The 19,888-nt window shown below is 43.4% G+C and overlaps 1 protein-coding gene across 1 annotated transcript in view; it reads left to right on the forward strand.

Annotated features, from left to right (window-relative positions):
- The first annotated feature begins 564 nt into the window (after positions 1–564).
- SPOCK3 (SPARC (osteonectin), cwcv and kazal like domains proteoglycan 3) overlaps positions 565–19,888 on the forward strand; it is a 493,521-nt gene continuing 474,197 nt past the window's right edge. The window contains exons 1-2 of the mRNA XM_030191577.1: positions 565–644; positions 777–944. Coding sequence (XP_030047437.1) covers positions 777–944 — 168 coding nt within the window. The 5' untranslated portion in view covers positions 565–644. The remainder of the gene's footprint in view (positions 645–776; positions 945–19,888) is intronic.

Consider the following 19,888-nt stretch of genomic DNA (forward strand, 5'->3'; position numbering starts at 1 on the left):
TCCTCAGGAGTCTTTCATGAGGTACATTGTTAAATGCCTTTTGAAAATCCAGATACACAATATCAACCTGCTCACATTTATCCACGTTTGTTCACCCCTTTTAAGAAATGCAGTACTTTGGCGAGACAAGAGATCCCTTCACTAAATCCATGTTGGCTTTACTTGAATGTATGTAAAAGAAAAGTCATTAAATAAATAAAGTAATACATTTTTAAAGAATTGACTTATCCAAGTATCATTATTGGATTAACTTGATAGATTTTGGACTCGCTTTCGGGAGCGTAACGCTATCCTACGTAGAAGAATTAGTTCTTTAGGGCAATGAGCATTAGGAATGATACTGGAGACACCTGTACTTGTCTCGCTTTCCTGAATGGGGTGGGGGCTCTGTGCAGACGGCCACGTCCCGCACCTTTGATACCAGCCTGAGTAGCAGTGGCGCGCTGTTCTCGTGAGCGGGAAGGGCGGAGGGAGCGCGCGCCTGGCACAAGGAAAGCAGGTGGTGAGCGCGAGACGACGGCGGTTGCTGCGGAGCGCGCGGCGGTAATAGAGGCAGCAGCAGCGGCTCCGGAAAGAGAGTTGGCGGCGTCGAGCTGCTTTTCCAGCAGCCGAAGGGGGAGCGCGCAGTGCAGGCTTGCGGCAAGGTGATGTTTCGGTTCCCCTTAAAGCTAACCTGATAATTTATTGAGGGGGAAGGGGGATGCTCCCGCGCTTGCGTTTAGTCTCCGTGCTTGGCTTCTGACGGTGCTCTTGTCCCCTTTCTCTCTCTCCCGCAGATGATGAAGGTGGAGGCTTTACTGTGTGCCTGTGCCGTAGCCTGCAGTCAGGCTCTGGCGGCAGCCACGGGCAGGTCGGATAGCGGGAATTTTCTGGACGACAAGCAGTGGCTCACCACTATATCTCAGTACGACAAGGAAGTCGGTCATTGGAACAAATTCCGAGACGTAAGTCCCCCAGAATTTATTTGCTAGAGATTCTTTCGTTCTCTCAGGTAAAAGTTGGAGGCATCATCCCCTTTCTGCTCGCTCTACCCCACTGCCTCTGCTGCTAAGTCTCCTTGTTTGTTCGGCTTTTGATGCATTTTGTACGGTGTGTTGTAGGTGCTAGATGGACGTTTCTTGCTTCGTGGGCACTTTTTTTTTTCAGCAAATGCACTTTCAGATCAGCCACGGAGGCTTCTTTGCATTCTCAACTTTTAAATTCCGGTCTGCACCATATTGGCAAGGTGCTAGTAAGCTGCAAATGCATTTCCAGCCTATTACTATGAAGTAATAAAGATCGATCTCCTCTAATGGATCACTGAGAAAAGCTACTCAAAAAGGGAGATCCGGAGATATAAGACTGTAAATTGATTCTTTCATGATTATGAAATGGCTGAACTGAAAATGTTGCCAGCTGCCGAATGATCTGAAAGTAAGCTTAACTTAAACCAGCTTATTTTGTATGTGTGTTTTTTGATCCTCCTGTTCATATATTGCCTTCGGTGTATAATGGAAACAAGTGCTAGCCAATAAGTCTGTGTTGCAGTCTTGTAGGGGGTTACATTGGACTTTGTTAGAAGAGCTTTATTTAAGTTATTACAGTGTTAGAATAGGTTTCCTGATGCAAAAGGACTTATAGGTAAAGATTCATTTAGGTGAACTTGGGTCATCTCATTGTTTCTCTAGTATGCTCCCAGTTGTAAGAGCTCAATAGGTCCTGAAGAAAACTGCTCCCTCCATAGCTTGTATTACCATTTTAAAGGACCCCAAAAAAGATATATTAGTCCATGAGTCTTTGAAACCGTATATGCCCCTTATTCAGAAGTCCTGCAATGTGTGTTGGGATTATTTCATTTCTCAGTCTTAAAATTCATAAGGGTTCCCTAATCTTAAACACATTTAAGCATGTTTCTACAATTGCACAAGTGTAGTTGCTATAGTTCACACTCAGGGACTGGAGGGATAGGGGAGAAACACATCCTGTTTTGTGCAGCTGTGCACTAATTTGCGACCTGTACTCAGGTTTACTTGATTCACAGAAAGGTACAAGGAACTTATAGTGGTGGGAAATAGAAACAAAGCAGTCTGAACTTCACATATTAGGTCAAGTGCATTCAAATTGCTGAAGAATCGTGACTTGAACAAATAGCAGGAAGGTTGTTTTCCCTAAAACTAGGTAAACACATTCTTTAATGGAATGGCAGCAGTCATGGTAGAGTGGCTTTAAAAAATATATCATTGATTGCTGCAGAAAAACAGACACTCGGTTCCAGGTTTAGGAATGTGCTGCCCTAGTTCTATTACTGTGCAGAAGTCAAGAATTATGTTTCATTGTATACATGTTACATGTAGCTGCTGTAAAGAAAGAGAAGCCGTGGCAGCAAATAATGTACAAGGTCTTGCATTTTGCTTTTCTTGAATATGTTATCAGTGATATTTGATTTAATGTTGTTATGGCTTTGTAATCCGATTAGGTTAAGAATGTGAAGGGTTTCTTTGTCCCAGGAGAACAGCAAAAGCAGAGCTAAAATTAGACAAAATTAAACAGTGAGTTTGCTGAGCTAATCAAATACTGGCAACACGACTTCTTTGCACAAAATGAAAAAGTGCTTTTGATCTGCTACACTGTGGCCTCAGAAATGACTTGGAAAATGAATTCTGATATTGAGGTCCTTTGTTTGAAACACTATCCCCTCATCTTGACTATTGTAATGTGTTGTACTTAGGTCTGTCTAAAAGACTCTTGAATAAGCTTCAGCAAATTCAAAATACCTCTGCTTATTATTTGATATATAAAATTTAAAAAATTGACAAGAGTTACACCTTTTGTGGCAAAGCTGCATTGGTTTCCCATACGAAAGCAAATTTTGTTTAAAAGTCAGTTTGTCTCTTGTTCCTCTCATTTTATGGTCTTACTTCGGAATTGGTTATTAAGAGCTCCTTTGCTAAAGCATTTCTTTCGTCATCAAGCTCAACTGACACTTTCTTCCTGAACTTTCAGGGGTGTGCATTTTTTTAGAATTTTTAATACCTTATTCTCAGGTACTTTGATTCCTTTCTGGAATCTTTTGCCTAATATGATCAGATTAGAGTCTAACTACTTACTTTTCCATAGGAAATTGAAGTCTTTCTTAATTGATAGTCCTTAATCTGGTTATTTTGCTAATTTTGATATTAAGTTTTGTATTGATATGAGTATTTTTGCCATATATTTCTATTGTATCTTATGCTTATTTTATTTTTGTAAACCGTACTTGACCAAGTTTTGGGATTTAGCGGTATTTAAGTATCATATTGCTATTGCCAATTTATAAAGGCGTCATCTAGTATAGTATGTGGAAAGATTTTGCAGGTACCAAGGGTTAAAGGCCAAAAGTAGCATACAATAACTACAAAGCCTGTGTTAAAGATTGATGGCATTTCTATCGTGTTGTTCTTCAGTTAACAAAGAGCGAAGTTTGTTATCATATGTTAACTGAATAACTGATAACACAGTGCAGATAGCTGCATATTTTCAGGTGGCATGTTACCTGTCACATTACTAGATGACACGATTCATGTGCATTTGTAAGACACTGTCCCCACCCTTTATATGCCCCATTTTGCATTAGCTATTAATACATAAATTATCATGCATTAACTAATTTTTACTAAAGATTAGCACATTTTATCTGCCAGAGGACCCATTTTATTCCTGTGGGCTTGCTGCAGATAACATGCACTAATTGTTATTAAAATAAATAAATAACCTTCTAAGACACCACATTAGCTGTTAGTACACATTAATTGATATGACAGCCAATGCAATTTAGTAACTAAGCCCAAAAGAAGCAATTGTGACGCAGAAGTCACGTGCCTTCCTCCTTTTACTTGGTTTATGGCCCTTATCAGATTTAATGGTAAAGACTTGTGCAGGTTACGTTTCTCACTGCCTATATCAAACTAGAGGCAATGCATATAGCCAGCGTGATTGACCGGTATAGTGAAAAACAATGCCTTCTAATAGAAACATTCCTTTATTTTTGTGAATTCCGATAATATGAAAAGTCAGCACTCTTTTCTGCATATTTGAGTTCCTGATTAGTGTATGAAAGCTTAGCAGGAGGGATCAGATAACATAGTAATGTTAGAGTCACGTTGAAGCTGAATCAAGGTGTACACAAATATGAGCAAAAATCTTTTCAGTTATCATTATTTTTCAAGAGATAGAACCGTTCTAACTGCAGATAGTGGCTGTGAGTTCCATCTAGTTTGTCCATTTTTATTTCTCACAGTGGTTCTGCTGATCCTACAGATGCCTGGCCCATGTTTTCTTGGATTTTGATAGACTTTTTGCCTCCACTTTATATTGATATTCAGTTAGTTATTCACATGTTTGTTTAGTGTTATTAATGCTAGCTGGGATTGCTTCTCATAGTTAGCCTTGGTTGTATTATTGATCAGTTTGAATTTACAGATGTAGATGCTTTTCACGTCTGATTTCCTATTGCTGTAGCAGCATTCAGCCTTACTATGCATAACTTAGATGAAATGAATCAACATAAATATTCTAAATAATGGATTTAAAGCTTTGACCTATTCATTTTCCCATAAATTCGTGTTGCCAATTGTTTGTGATCTCCAGAATCAACTGTCATAAAACTACAACATGCAATAGAATGTTTTGGAGGTCATCAAAATCTAAGTCCCCTTTTACTAACGTGTGTTAAAATTTGCTCATAACATGCTGTAACACAAAATGTTATGATGCGGTAAGTGCACAACTAACACAGCTACAAGTGTGTGTGGGGGGGGGGGGGAGGGGGCATTCCCAGCATATCAGTTGCAGGTGCCACATTAAAATACCCATTACCACGCACTACTCTAGTTGAAATTAATGTGGAGGCACTAAGGTCCTGATGATCAAAACTCCAGAGTTTGCTGTCCCAATAATGCCCTAAAACAACTCCTTCATGATCGAAGCTAATAGTATGCAAATGATATATGTGCTATTAGCTTCGACTATGAGGGAACAAATCTGGCAGATAGTGCCTAGCGCATGTGCTGAAGAGTTGTATGTTAAGCGCTGCTCTCCTGCATATGTGTTGGAATGCCTGGGCGGGGGGGGGGGGGGGGGGGGGGGAGGAAGAAGAGGGAATTCAGTTGACCAATAAGGCTCCAATGCTGTCAGGTTAATTTATAGTCTCCCCCACCTCCGAACCCATGAGGGTCGACTGCACCAAGTCATTCACAGAAAAGTGGCCGAAAAGTTGGGCAACAAGCAGCCAACAGAGCCTGAGCCCTGGAGAAGAAGGTGAGTGGCTAGTTTGGAGCTCATCTCTTGAAGGCTCAGCACTGCTTCTCCCTTGTTAACCCTAACACCAGCTCCAAGCTGGTGAAGGGTTAATGGGTAGGAGTGCCTGAGTTCAGAGCACAGTTCTCTGAGCATGAGGAGGAATACAAATGGAACTAATTTAAATATCATTTAAATGAGCTCTGTGGTATCCCTTGATGCACTCATTGTCAGCTGTGCTAGAGCCTGTTGAGCATTCTGCACAGGTAAATGTGGGTGTTAGTGACCTCTAGCGCCCGCATCTACCTTTGATCATCTGCACCTATGTAGGTGCCGCTGCATTAATGACATATTTGTTAGTTAACATATAATATGTGCAGTGCATTAACCACAGTGTGCTGGCAGCATCCCTTTCCTGCCTAGTTACATCTCTTAACAGAAAATGCTATTAATATGAGACTTACTATGTGCTAATGAACATTTTACTGCAAACCCATTGCAGTTGGGTGTTAACTGTTCCCATGCATGTGTTAACAGCTCAATGAGGATTAGTAAAAGGGCCCTTTAGTTTTTGATTCTACTGCAAATGTTGTGTGATCTCCACATAAACAGGTATCTAGCAAGTCTGGTAAAAGGAAGTCCTATTTCATGTCAATCTCTTGACTATCCATTGACGTGTAATACTTGGCTATTGGCGCCGCTAGATCAATGGTTCCCAAACCTGGTCCTGGCAGCACCTAAGCCAGTAAGGTTTTCAGGATACTCACAATGAATATTCATGAGAGATTTGCATTCACTTATCCACTACATGCAAATCTCTCTCATTAATGTTTATTGTAGATAGCCTGAAAACCTGATTGGCTGGGGTGCCTCCAGGACCATGTTTGGGAACCACTGAGCTAGATAATTTTATTCTGTGCAGATTAGTACAGATTATTGCCTTGAGAATGGATTCCAAAAGCAAATATTGTGACTGAGAAACACTTAAGCCTTTTAGATGACACATATAGTCCAATATATATGACAAATCAATAGATACATATTGCTTTTCTCCTGCTTTAGATATTTGAAAGAGGAGCTCTGATAAATTACTTTTATATTCACGACCCTAATGGGCTCCTCTGCCTGAGGGCATTGAAGGATAAATGCATGTAATATTTTATTTATTTATTTATATTTTGCTTGCACCTTTTTCAGTAGTAGCTCAAGGTGAGTTATATTCAGGTACTCTGGATATTTCTCTGTCCCAGGAGGGCTCACAATCTAAGTTTGTACCTGTGGCAATGGAGGGTTAAGTGACTGCCCAAGATCACAAGGAGGAGTAGTGGGACTTGAATTGGTCACCTCTGGATTGCAAGACTGGTGCTCTAACCACTAGGCCACTCCTCCACTCCACTTCAATATATTGAACAGATTATTTTAAGCTACCAAAATATGTGAGAGAGAATGACCAAAGTTGTGTTCTATACTAAGGTAATGAAATGGAGATATACTAATGTGCAGTACCATACTTACCACATATGAAGTAAAAACATGCAGTATATTATTTTTATCAGTGGCGTTCCTAGGGGGGCTGACACCCGGGGCAGATCGCTGATGTGCAGCGCCCCCCCCCCCCCCGGAACAGCGCGACGCCCCCCCCCACCCGGTGAAAGACCCCCCCCCCCCCCCCCGGGTGCACGCCGCTGGGGGGGTAGGGTGCCGCGCGCCTGCCGGCTCTTCGTTTTCATGCTCCCTCTGCTCCGGAACAGGAAGTAACCTGTTCCAGGGCAAAGGGAGCATGAAAACGAAGAGCCGACAGGTGCGCGGCGCCCCCCCCCCCTTAGTACGCCACTGATTTTTATCTAGTCAATATCCATAGTGTATCTCAGGAAACAGTACAACATCAAGACAAGTATATAGGTGTGGCTGTCTGAGCCACTGACAGCTAGCTCTGTTAGCAGGTTGCAGAGTGAGTGCTATTTGAGTTTAAAACACATTTTAGAAAGCATTTAGACAGTTAATTTATAATTAAACAATAGAATTTGCTGCCAGAAAATTTGTTCAAGGCTGACTTAAAAAAAAAAGTATGGATAAGTTTATAGAGGGCAGTTCAGAGATGGCTTAAGCATCAGTGAAACTATGTGGTTGTCTAGGGTGCCAGCTTCTGAGGCAGCAAAGAACAGCGGCAATGAATGCAAAACAGTAGCGACAGACACTCACAGAAACTCACAACGATCAGTACCATGAAAAAAGTGAACAGGTCAGGGGCAGTATGGAGGGGGAGGCATTGGGGAGGAGCCAGCAGTTATGCAATTGCCAACAATGTTCAATGCTTGAACCTGCATACTGTAGTTAAGCGGGCAAATTTAGGACATCTCAAAGGCTGTCCTAAATTTGATCGCTTAGCTATGCAAGTCCCAGCACTGAATATTGTCTGAGACCCATGTAACTATAGAATACCTGACTGGAGCCCTCCAAGCCCCCTCCTGCATCCTTCCTCCCATTCACCCTTCCCTCAGTCCATAAAAGTAAGAACCCCCTTAACCCTGCCACTGGAACATCCCTCAACTCTCCCTCCAGTCTAGATAGGCCCTCCATGGCCTACCTCTTTCCATAATGTTTCAGTGGGAGCAATGGGGGCAGGAGTGAAGCCCACTTTTGCCTCTTGCAGCTGTCAAAACAAAATGGCTGCTGTGACCTCTCATGGTACTACGCAAGTGCTGTGAGCTGCCTCAAGAGGTTGCAGCAGTCATTTTCTTTTGGCAGCCCCCAATGAGGGGGGTGTTGGGGGAATGTTCCAAGGGAGAAGGGAAAGGAGGGTTCTTATTTTCATGGGCTGGGTGGAGGGTGAATGGGAAGAGGGGGACTGTTTCAAGTGGGCTTCAAGGGCTCCAGACAGCTATTCTATAGTTATGTGGGTCCTGGCTGATAGTCAGCCGGGACCTGTGTAACTGTCTTATGCGGGCCTCGGTTGAATATTGACCAGGACCTGCATAAGCTCTGACTGCTAACCCCACTGACTAGCATTGAATATTCGGTGCCAGTGCCTGCACACACCTGGCACTGAATATCCGGGGCAAATTTAGCCAGCTACAGTCAGCATTTATAAAAATACTGATTGCCACTGGCTGAATGTTACCTCCTTTTGTTTTCACATATTTCATATGCATGAATATACAGTCACACCAAATACTGCATTTCCCTATGGGCTTGTTTACTTTTATGGTTCAGCTATGGTTCAATATTTATCTTACTTCTGACAGTCTCTCAGCATTGTCCTAGGCTGTAGTGCATGGAACAGAAGTGGAGGAGCTGAAGCCGGATCAGAGAACAGCTACTTGCTCCCAGATCCACCTCTCTATTATTGTATTATATGATTCTTTTGTGTATGGCCTGTTGATGTTCCTCTTGAAAAGGTGAAGTATTGTGCTACCATACTGTTTCTGCATAGGGACCTGAAGCCATCCAGTTTGTTCTGTTTACCTAATAGATAGTGTACCACATATATCCTGAGTATTATACTGTAGGGTTTTGTGTTACTTCACAGAACCAGTCTTCAATTAAACTGCATTTGATAGCCCAGTTTGAGTCTTTTTTTCTCTCATCCTCCTCATTGTCACTCTTGATTACCTCATAAGTTCTATTGAGCAGGGACTGACAGTGTATATCTGTACAGTGCTGTGTACACTTTGTATTACTGTATAAATGTTTAATAGTAGTATTGGTGTTCTAGGGGCTGATGTAATATTTTCATATGTGGGGTTCTTGTTTGACTTCTAGGTTAGTTCTGCAGGTTCTAAATGACTTTTGTTTGCAGGGTTTTGTGTTACTTCAAAGTTGCCAAAAATGGCACATGCAAATTTAGGTGCGGTTCCGACTTGTGCAAATAATATAATTGAATAACAAGCCAATTAGTGCCAATGATTGGATTTCTAACAAGCAATTATTGGCACTAATTGGAACAGAGGCATGGTTTTGTGTTATGCACATAATTACAGAATAAGGGTGCTTCAGGTGTACAGGCATTTGCACCACGCTTTCATTGGTGCAAATGATCGTACCTAAATTTACTTGCAACTGTAACGCTTAAGCACTTATTCCATAAACTGTGCCAAACTTTAGGTACAGCTTATAGAATACCGCTTCAGCGGGGGAGGGGGGGTGTCAAGGTTTTAAGCACCATTTACTGAATCTAGCCCTAAACGTCATGTGCCATTTGGATGCCCATTCTCATAAGATCTTCCTGCAATTTTTCGCAATCATCTTCCAATTTAACAACTTTGAATAGCTTTGTATCATTAGCTAGTCCCTCACTAGTTATTCCCATCTCTAGATCATTTAAAGTGGAGGAGTATTTTCAATATGACATCTAAGTCTGACTTTGGATATTTTGCACAAAACATCCAAAATCTGAGTAGGAAAAGACATCATTTTTGAAAAAGAAATACATCTTTTTATTTTTTTTTAAATACTGTTTTGAACAAGATTTTGTGCTTGGTACGTTTTGGTTTTTGGCACATAAAAAAAAAACCTGAATAAGGGCAAAACTTAGAGATTCATACCATTAGGATGTAGGAGGAGCCAACATTTTTAGCAGATTGGTCCCCCAGACATCCCAGGAGGGCAATGGGGCACCCTAGAGGACACTTCAGTGCACGTCATGAAAATGTTCCCAGGTGCAGATCTCACCTCTGCTCCTTTATCTTGTCACTGAGCCATCCAAAACCCACCCATACCCCACTGTCCCCCACTGTACACCACTACAATAGCACTTATGCATGAAGGGGGGACCCATATGTGGGTATAGTAGGCTTTTGGTGACTTTGGGAGGGGTCACAGTTTCTACCACAAGTGTGACAGGTAGTGGGAGATAGGGACCTGGGTCCCCCACTCCATAGTGCACTGCACTGACAACTACATTACTCCATGGACCTGCATGCTATTCTAATAGACCTGACTTTAACATCTGAGGCTGTCATAGAGGCTGGTAAGTCATATTTTTATTCACATTTTTGTGATTTGGAAGGGGGTCAGTAACCACTGGGGATGGGTATTGGGGGGGGTCATCCTTGATTTTTCTCCAGTGGCCATCTGGTCATTTAAGGCATCTGTTTGTGCCTTATTCATTCTGAAAACAAGTCTAGACCATTATGGCTGTAAAATGTGTTAGGCATGTCGTAATCCCATCTTCAAAACACCCCTGACATCACTCCTTGTGATTTGGACGCACTGCAGATGAATTGCATAGATGTCTACAATATAAGTTTTGAAAGTCCAAATGGTGCTTTATGACACTTTTTGGACATTTTTCTCTTTTGAATATAACCTAAACATGAATTACAATATAGGGTAGGAAGGGAATCCTAGAAGAAAAAAAGGTAGAACTATTAATAGTACTTAATCCCTATCATAGGCAAATAATACAGCTGGCCCACAATCATTTTTTAGGGGCCACTCGGGGGAAGAGAAAACCTGAGAGGACTCAGTTTTTCTAGCCATGGTTGTATAATCAGGTACAACTGTACTTTCACAAAATCATTCACGCAGATGCCCACTCTACATGTTAAACCTAGTGGACTTGCCACCCAGAAACGCCAAAAGATCGGCCCGCAAATTCCTCAACCTGAACTACCCCAGCTGTAAAGGAATTAAACACAAACAGTCATATGCTACTACCTTTGCGTACAAAAGCACACAGATATGGAACACACTACCCATGGCCTTGAAAACCATGGACAATCTAACCAGCTTTCGGAAATCTTTGAAGACACATCTCTTCAACAAAGCCTACAAAAGAGATCCCAATGAAACAAATCACTCCTAAACTACTCAGGTGCATCAAAAAACACCTCTCACACGACCTTACCTAACATCTCCCATCTAAATCCTCACCTACCTTCAGCTAATAATCAATTGTATCGAATATCATGTAATGATTATATCATAACACTACTCTGTAAGCCACATTGAGCCTGCAAATAGGTGGGAAAATGTGGGGTACAAATGCAATAAATAATAATAAAATAATAATTCCTGACCCCCTGGGTGGACAGTCCTGCAAGGGTTCCACTTGCCACTCTTGTGCCCATGCCCATTGTTGAGAAAAGAGTGGCAATGGATTTCTTGGGGCTACTGAGCGAACCACATGAGTCAACATGTAGATCTTGGTTCTGCTGGTTTATGCCACCCGTTATCCAGAAGCCATTGCATTACACATTATGAAAACTACCACAGTAGTGATTGCTCTATGGGAGATTTTTCCGAATCAGAATACCCACAGAGATCCTGACAAGAACAATGGATGCTCTTTGTGTCACGTGTCATGAAACAAGTATGCACCTTATTTTGCTACCTACCCAAATGCACATATCTTTCTAGTTAGGGCTACTTTGTGTCTCTTTCCATGTTTGTGACCTAGGTTAGGTTACAATGTATATTACAGGTGTCCTATAAGAGCATATTTGTTATCTGGTTCATTGCATTATGGTTGAATATGATGATAAAACATCTTGTTTAAAATGTACTTTTATTCTTTAGGCAAGTTGAATATTATGTTACTGTGATATATTTTAAGATTAGTTTACAGCATCCTGAAAATTAAGCTGGAACTCTTCACATGGTTAATAGAGTAGTTGGCAATAAATTTACTGTTATAAGCTTTTCTTTAGATTGGCCTTATAATCTTTATCCAACCATTTTTTTTTATTTTACTTACTGAATGGTTATCTAGTGCATATGGTTATTTGCTTACATTACTTCCTTAATTTTATTGGATTTGACTCCAGCCATCTGTGCTTATAATATTATATAAATAGTGTCATGATAGAGTAGCAGCATATGAAGCTGGAAGAATTACATTAGTCTTTTAGTATAGTATTTTAAATATGATAGATTTCAGAGCCTCTACAATATATTGTGAAATAAAATTATATACATTGGGGTTGATATTCAAAGCAATTTAACCAGCCAGAAATGGCTCCTGGCTAGTCAAATCACTTGTTTGGGGCTAACTCCTCAAAGTGCCCTCCGCTCCCCCCCCTCACTCGCTCCTCAATCACTGGCTGACTACTTCTGTGACAGGGTGCAGAAGATCAACCTCGAATTCCCTACCAAGCCACCTCTTCCTCTTCACCCTTTAACCCACTCCCTCAACCAACCCAGGCCTCCTTCTCCTCTTTTCCTGATATCACTAAGGAGGAAACCACCCACCTTCTTTCCTCCTCGAAATGCACCACCTGTTCCTCTGATCCCATCCCCACTAACTTACTAAACACCATCTCTCCTACTGTCACCCCCCCCCCCCATCTGTCATATCCTCAACCTCTCTTTCTCCACTGCAACTGTCTCTGACTCCTTCAAGCATGCTGTAGTCACACCACTCCTCAAAAAACCATCACTGGCAGACTCACTGCCAGCTGAAAATCAGGCCCATTATGTATGATATTATGACATTTACAGTCCAGTTCCATAAAAAAAAATTGGAACATTTGCATCTCTGATTTTAACATACATCAACTGTTAAAACATCTTAATCTAACCTGGAGTTCAAATACTTATCCAGTCCATCAAAGGTCCACCCAATATGATTTACTAACCAAGCATAATATACCTAGAGAAATATATAATACTACTAAATAAAGGCCCGTTTCAGTTTTTAAGGAAACGGGCACTAGCAAGGTTTTCCTCGTAGTGTGTATGTTTGAGAGAGTGTGTGTGTGTGAGAGTGACTGTGAGAGAGAGAGAGAGAGAGAGTGACTGTGCGAGTGTGTGTGTGTCAGAGAGAGAGTGAGATTGGGTGCGATTGTGTTTATGAGAGAGAGTGTGTGTGTGTCAGAATGACAGTGTGTGCGAGTGCATATGTGAGAGAGCGAGACCGAGAGTTTGCTGAACCCCCTTCCTCTCCCCCTTCCACCTCTGTCTGAGTTCCTGAAACCCCTCCCACTTCTTCACATGTGAGTTCCAGGACCCCCCCTCCCCTTCCAGTTCCAGGACCTGCCCCTACCCTTCCAGTTGATTTCCAGGAATCCCCTCCCCCTGTGTCGTTTCAGGACCCACCTCCTGCACGTTTTTACCTCCCGCACGCTTCACACAGCCTCTTCTTTCGCTTCTGTTTCAGCTGTTCCTGTGGTCCCGCCCACAAGGGCGGAACCACAAGAACAGCCGAAACAGAAGTGAAAGAAGGACCCCCCTTCCCCCCCCCATGTCGTTCATGACCCCCCCTTCCCTCCCCTGTCGTTTCAGGATCCCCCTCCCCACCTCCTGCACGATTTTACCTCTTGCACTGTAGGGACGCCGCTTCACGCAGCCTCTTCTTTCTCTTCTGTTTCAGCTGTTCATGTGGTCCCGCCCTCAAGGGCGAGACCACACAAACAGCAGAAACAGAAGTGATAGAAGAGGCTATGTGATGCGGATGACGTCACTGATCTACTGCCGGAATCAGACCACAGAGCCATTTGTTTCTTTGTTACTGGAAGCCTTTGATCTCACAGGCCTGGTCTGAATTTACAACTTTAAAAAGGTCTGTTCTTTTAGATTATTTAAAGTCTTAACCCTGCATTGCCAACTAGTAAGATTGCTGGTCCACAGGGTGAACTCCACACGGTGGACTGCAATGTCAACCAGTGAAATTTTGCATAACTGGCTTCTGACACAAAAAATGTGCATTGGTCCCAAAGATCATGTGAGCATTCCAGTGGTGTGTGGGAGAGGAAACTATAATTCCCACCAACTAAAGAGAAGGCAAACGTGCAAGAGGTCGAACACCTACATAATAGTACTGTTCAGAAGGAATGGATCCTAAGGAGCTTAGCCGAGATTGGGTGGCAGAGCCGGTGGCAGGAGGCGGGGATGGTGCTGGGCAGACTTATACGGTCTGTGCCGGGACTGGTGGTTGGGAGGCGGGGATAGTGCTGGGCCAGCTTATACGGTCTGTGCCAGAACCAGTGGTGGGAGGCGGGGCTGGTGGTTGGGAGGCGGGGATAGTGCTGGGTAGACTTATACGGTCTGTGCCCTGAAAAGGACAGGTACAAATCAAGGTAAGGTATACACAAAAAAAGTAGCACCTCATTGCCACACAAGAACTACCCCCTTACCACCCTTGGGAACTATAGGACTGGTGAATGCAAGATCAGCTGGAAAGAAACAGCATCTTGACATCCTAGGTCTGTGATGGCGAACCTTTCAGAGACCGAGTGCCCAAACAGCAACCCAAAATCGAATTATTTATCGCAAAGTGCTGGTACTCATTATGGGCGGGGTCACCACATATGACTCCACCCCTATGATAGCCACACCCTTTACACCAGCCATGGCGCATATAAACAGACGTCATTGAAAATATTATACTAGTATAGGAGAAAAAAATAACATGATTTTCTTCCATTATGAATCATTTCTGTAAGCTGTTACAGCTCCAGTATACCCAGTGCAAAATAAGACAGCAGATGTAAATTCTCAAATTCGACATATTCCAAACACTAAAATGAAAATAAAATGATTTTTCCTACCTTTGTTGTCTGGTGATTTTGTTTTTCTATCCATATTGGTTCTAGTCACTGATTCTGCTGTTCTCTATCTGTTCTCTTAACTCCGTTTCCAGGGCTTCCTTTCCATTTATTTCTTTACTTTCCTCCTTTCTTCTTCATTTTTTGCCCTCCATCCATGTCCAGCAACCATCCTCTCCCCTCCAGCCACAAATGTCCAGCAACCCTCCTCTCCCCCCTGCCCTCCCTCCCAGCATCCGGCAGCACCCAACACCAGGCCTCCCTCCCACCCAGCACCCACCATCAGGCCTCCCTCCCACCCAGCACCCACCATCAGGCTTCCCTCCCTCCCAGCACCCACCATCAGGCCTCCCACCCAGCTCCCAACATCAGGCCCCCCTCCCACCCAGCAGCACCCAGCACCAGGCCTGCCTCCTGCCTTCCCTCCAACCAAACAAGCAACCATCAACCCGCCCGTCCTCTCTCCCAGCACCAGGAACCCCCCTTCTCCTCTTAAATTTTAAAAGCGTACCTCCTCAGAGTTCATTCAGTCGGCATGCAGCAGCAGCGAAGCCTGTGTTCTTCGCTTGGTGTGCCTTCCTTTCTGTATCTCAAGCTCTGGTCCTGCCTATGGGCGGGACCAGAGCTTGAGGGACAGAGGGGAAGGCGTGCCGAGCGAAGAACACGCGCTTTGCTGCCGCTGCCAAGGCACGCCGCCTGCCGCCTGAATGAACTCCGAGGAGGTACGCTTTTAAAATTTAAGAGGAGAAGGGGGGGGGGGGAGGGTTCCTGGTGCTGGGAGGGAGGGAGGATGGTCGGGTTGATGATTGCTTGTTTGGTTGCAGGGAGGGCGGGAAGCAGGCCTGGTGCTGGGAGGGAGAATGGGCGGACCAGCGATGGCACTCGTGCCAAGGGAGAGGGCTCTGCGTGCCCTCTCTGGCACACGTGCCATAGGTTCGCCATCACTGTCCTAGGTATAAATGAAACCTAGCTAGATGAAAGTCGGGGTTTACCACTGGCTGAACTATGTTAGATTTCAACATCCAACATCAACCAAGACCAGGAAGACGGGGTGGAGGGGTAGCAGTCTTGATTTGAGATACAATCAAACTGCACAGAATCTCTATTCCCCAGCTATACCAATCAGAATCTCTTTTAATCCAACTTGAAGAGGAAAAAACAATCTGGCTGCTCATGGTATACCAAGCACCTCGTAACAACACATTATCTGTGCAAGAACGCCTAGACCTAATTACTCACATGACCCTGAATTACCCTAGGCTGGTAATCATGGGAGTCTTCAATCTACATATCGAAACCCATGATACCACCACAGCTGCTTTTGTGGACACGACGACAGCACTAGGATTTACACAGGTGATCAATCCTCCAACCCACAAAAAGGGTCACATAATAGACCTGGTATTCTACAAAGGAGTTGACATTCCAGAATTGTGGGATAACAGTAGAGAGAGATACGTCTGGCGAATGCAAAAGCGGAAGAACAGATGGCTAGAAATTAGTGAAAGGAGGAAGACTAAAAAGGGAATTGTAAGACTGAAAGATGCTGTGAACTGCTATGTAGATAATGATGAAGAAAAAGCAAATTTGCTAAATAGATACTTTTGTTCTGTCGTCACAGAAGAAAATTCTGGAGAAGGACCGCCATTGACTGGCAAAAGTACATACAAGATTGGAGTGGATATAGCACCGTTCATGAAAGAGAGTGTGTATGAACAACTTGAAAATCTAAAGGTGGACAAAGCCATGGGACCAGAAGGGATCCACTCCAGGATATTGAGGGAGCTCAGAGAGGTTCTGGCGGGTCCTCTTAAAGATTTGTTTAATAAATCATTGGAGACAGGAGAGGTTCCTTGGGATTGGAGAACAGTGGACGTGGTCCCTCTTCACAAAAGTGGTGATAGGGAAGAAGCTGGAAACTACAGGCTGGTATGCCTCACTTCTGTTATTGGAAAAGTAATGGAAGAGATGCTGAAGGCAAGGATAGTGAATTTCCTTGAAGCCAATAAGTTACAAGATCCGAGACAACATGGTTTTACCAAAGGCAAATCGTGCCAAATGAATCTCATTGAATTCTTTGACTGGGTGACCGGAGAATTGAATGACAGAGTGGAGAAGTGGCCTAGTGGTTAGGGTGGTGGACTTTGGTCCTGACGAACTGATTTCGATTCTTGGCACAGGCAGCTCCTTGTGACTCTGGGCAAGTCACTTAACCCTCCATTGCCTGCCGCATTGAGCCTGCCATGAGTGGGAAAAGTGCGGGGTACAAATGTAACAAAAAAACAAACAAACCATGAGCGTGCTATACACGTAATCTACTTAGATTTCAGCAAAGCTTTTGACACGGTTCCCCACAGGAGGCTCTTGAATAAACTTGTCAGGCTGAAAATAGGACCCGACGTGGTGAACTGGATTAGGAACTGGTTGACGGACAGACGCCAGAGGGTGGTGGTTAATGGAATTCACTCGGATGAGGGAAAGGTGAGTAGTGGAGAGCCTCAGGGATCGGTGCTGGGACCGATTCTGTTCAATATATTTGTGAGTGACATTGCCGAAGGGTTAGAAGGTGAAGTTTGCCTTTTTGCGGAAGACACTAAGATTTGTAACAGTGGACACCCAGGAGGGAGTGGAAAACATGAAAAAGGATCTGCGGAAGCTAGAAGAATGGTCTAAGGTTTGGCAATTAAAATTCAATGAGAAGAAATGCAAAGTGATGCACTTAGGGAGTAGAAATCCACGGGAGACGTATGTGTTAGGCGGTGAGAGTCTGATATCTACAGATGGGGAGAGGGATCTTGGGGTGATAGTATCTGAGGATCTGAAGGCGACAAAACAGTGTGACAAGGCGGTGGCCGTAGCTAGAAGGTTGCTAGGTTGTATAGAGAGAGGTGTGACCAGCAGAAGAAAGGAGGTGTTGATGCCCCTGTATAAGTCGTTGGTGAGGCCCCACCTGGAGTATTATGTTCAGTTTTGGAGGTCGTATCTTGCTAAAGATCTAAAAAGAATTGAAGTGGTATAAAAAAAAGCTACAAGAATGGTATGGGATTTGCATTACAAGACCTATGAGGAGAGACTTGCCGACCTGAACATGTATACCCTGGAGGAAAAGAAGAAACAGGGGTGATATGATACAGACGTTCAAATATTTGAAAGGTATTAATCTGCAAATGAACCTTTTCCACAGATGGAAAGGCGGTAGACTAGAGGACATAAAATGAGATTGAAGGGGGGCAGACTCTAGAAAAATGTCAGGAAGTATTTTTTCACGGAGAGAGTGGTGGATACTTGGAATGCCCTCCCACGGGAGGTGGTGGAGATGAAAACGGTAACGGAATTAAAAAATGCGTGGGATAAACATAAAGGAATCCTGTTCAGAAGGAAGGGATCCTCAGAAGCTTAGTGGAGATTGGGTGGCAGAGTTGGTGGTGGGAGGCAGGGCTAGTGGTTGGGAGGCGGGGCTAGTTCTGGGCAGACTTCTACAGTCTGTGCCCTGAAAATGACAGATACAAATCAAGGTTAGGTATACACATAAAGTAGCACATATGAGTTTATCTTGTTGGGCAGACTGGATGGACTGCGGGTCTTTTTCTGTCATCATCTGCTATGTTACTATAAGACCTCTATTATGGTCGACCATTTTCTAATTACATTTTCCCTAAGTGACCACCTGAAACAAATGGTACCTCCCAGAGTTTGGATAGAGATCAGAGACAAAAAAAAGCTGACCATTGAGAATTTCCTAGAGGCCTTGGACTATCCACATGTAGCTAAAAAGACAACTACAGTGTCAGAACAGGTTGACTTTGGAATACACACTTAGCCAAGACCTTAGAGAAAATGGCAACACTAAAAACGATCTTATACCTCAGTCACAGATGCTCACCTTGGTCTTCTTCAGAACTTTGGATCCTTAAATGCGAAGAATGGAAACTGGAAAGGAGATGGTGTAAATCGTGCCTGGATGAAGATAGGCTAAACTGTAGGAAGCACATGACAAAGTACCACCAAGGCTTAACAGCAACCAAAAAACAATATTTCTCTCAATGCATTGTACAGGCTGCCAGTTCAACCAAGCAGTTGTTCAATATAGTAAGCAGCCTACTGCAACCCCCACAACAGAACCAACCTGCCCAGTCTAAACTGAACTGCAATGCAATGATTTTGCTGCATACTTTGCCAACAAAATTAAAAGTCTGTACCAGGATTTAAAGTCAATCCCACCCAGTCTCCAATCACCTAACCAGAAGTGCACAAACTTGCCCCCTCCTGACAGAGACAGATGAGATACCTTTAACCCAATGACAGAGGAGAGCCTTGACAAAATCCTAAGAGACCTTTGACCAGCTACCTGCTCCTTTGACCCTTGCCCATCAAAGATAGTGCATTAGGCTAGTATGGGCCTTATAGAAGGCACCACAAAAATTGTGACTGCCTCTCTTTCTAAAGGGCAACTACCAAAGAGCATTAAAAAGGGCAATGGTTCACCCTTTGGTAAAGAAAAACAACCTTAACCAGGAGAAACGTGAAAGTTGCCAGCCATTATCCAACAGCCCATTTCTAAGGAACTTTTTAGAACAAACAGTCTGTGTTCAACTTAATGACTGGCTAGATTCATGTCAATCTGGATTCAGACCTTGTTATGGAACAGAAAAGGTTCTTGTTTCCCTACTAGATGATCTTCACAGAAACTGAGACAGGGGATTCACTTCAGTGCTAGTACTGCTAGATTTCTCAGCAGCTTTTGACACTGTAGATCATGATATCATGCTAACACAACTAACAGAAACAGGTATCAGTGGATCTGTACTTGCCTGGTTCAGATCCTATCAGATAGGCAGCATAAGTACATACATAAGTATTGCCATACTGGGTCAGACCAAAGGTCCATCAAACCCAGCATCCTGTTTCGAACAGTGGCCAATCCAGGTCACAAATACCTGGCAAGATCCCAAAAAAGTACAAAAACATTTTATACTGTGTTTAAATGCCCCCTCTTGTAGACCTCCTTCTGACTCTTTCACACGGGGGACTAAAGGTACTTATTTCATATAACAGGTTCTGTATAGTTTCTCTGACCTCCATTGTCACCCAATCACAAGGGGGTCTGTTCTGGGGTGGCATTAGGAGCCGTAATTGAAAACTAATTCCCA

The sequence above is a fragment of the Microcaecilia unicolor genome, chromosome 2 (genome assembly GCF_901765095.1).
Source record: "Microcaecilia unicolor chromosome 2, aMicUni1.1, whole genome shotgun sequence".
In the NCBI taxonomy this organism is placed as follows: domain Eukaryota; kingdom Metazoa; phylum Chordata; class Amphibia; order Gymnophiona; family Siphonopidae; genus Microcaecilia; species Microcaecilia unicolor.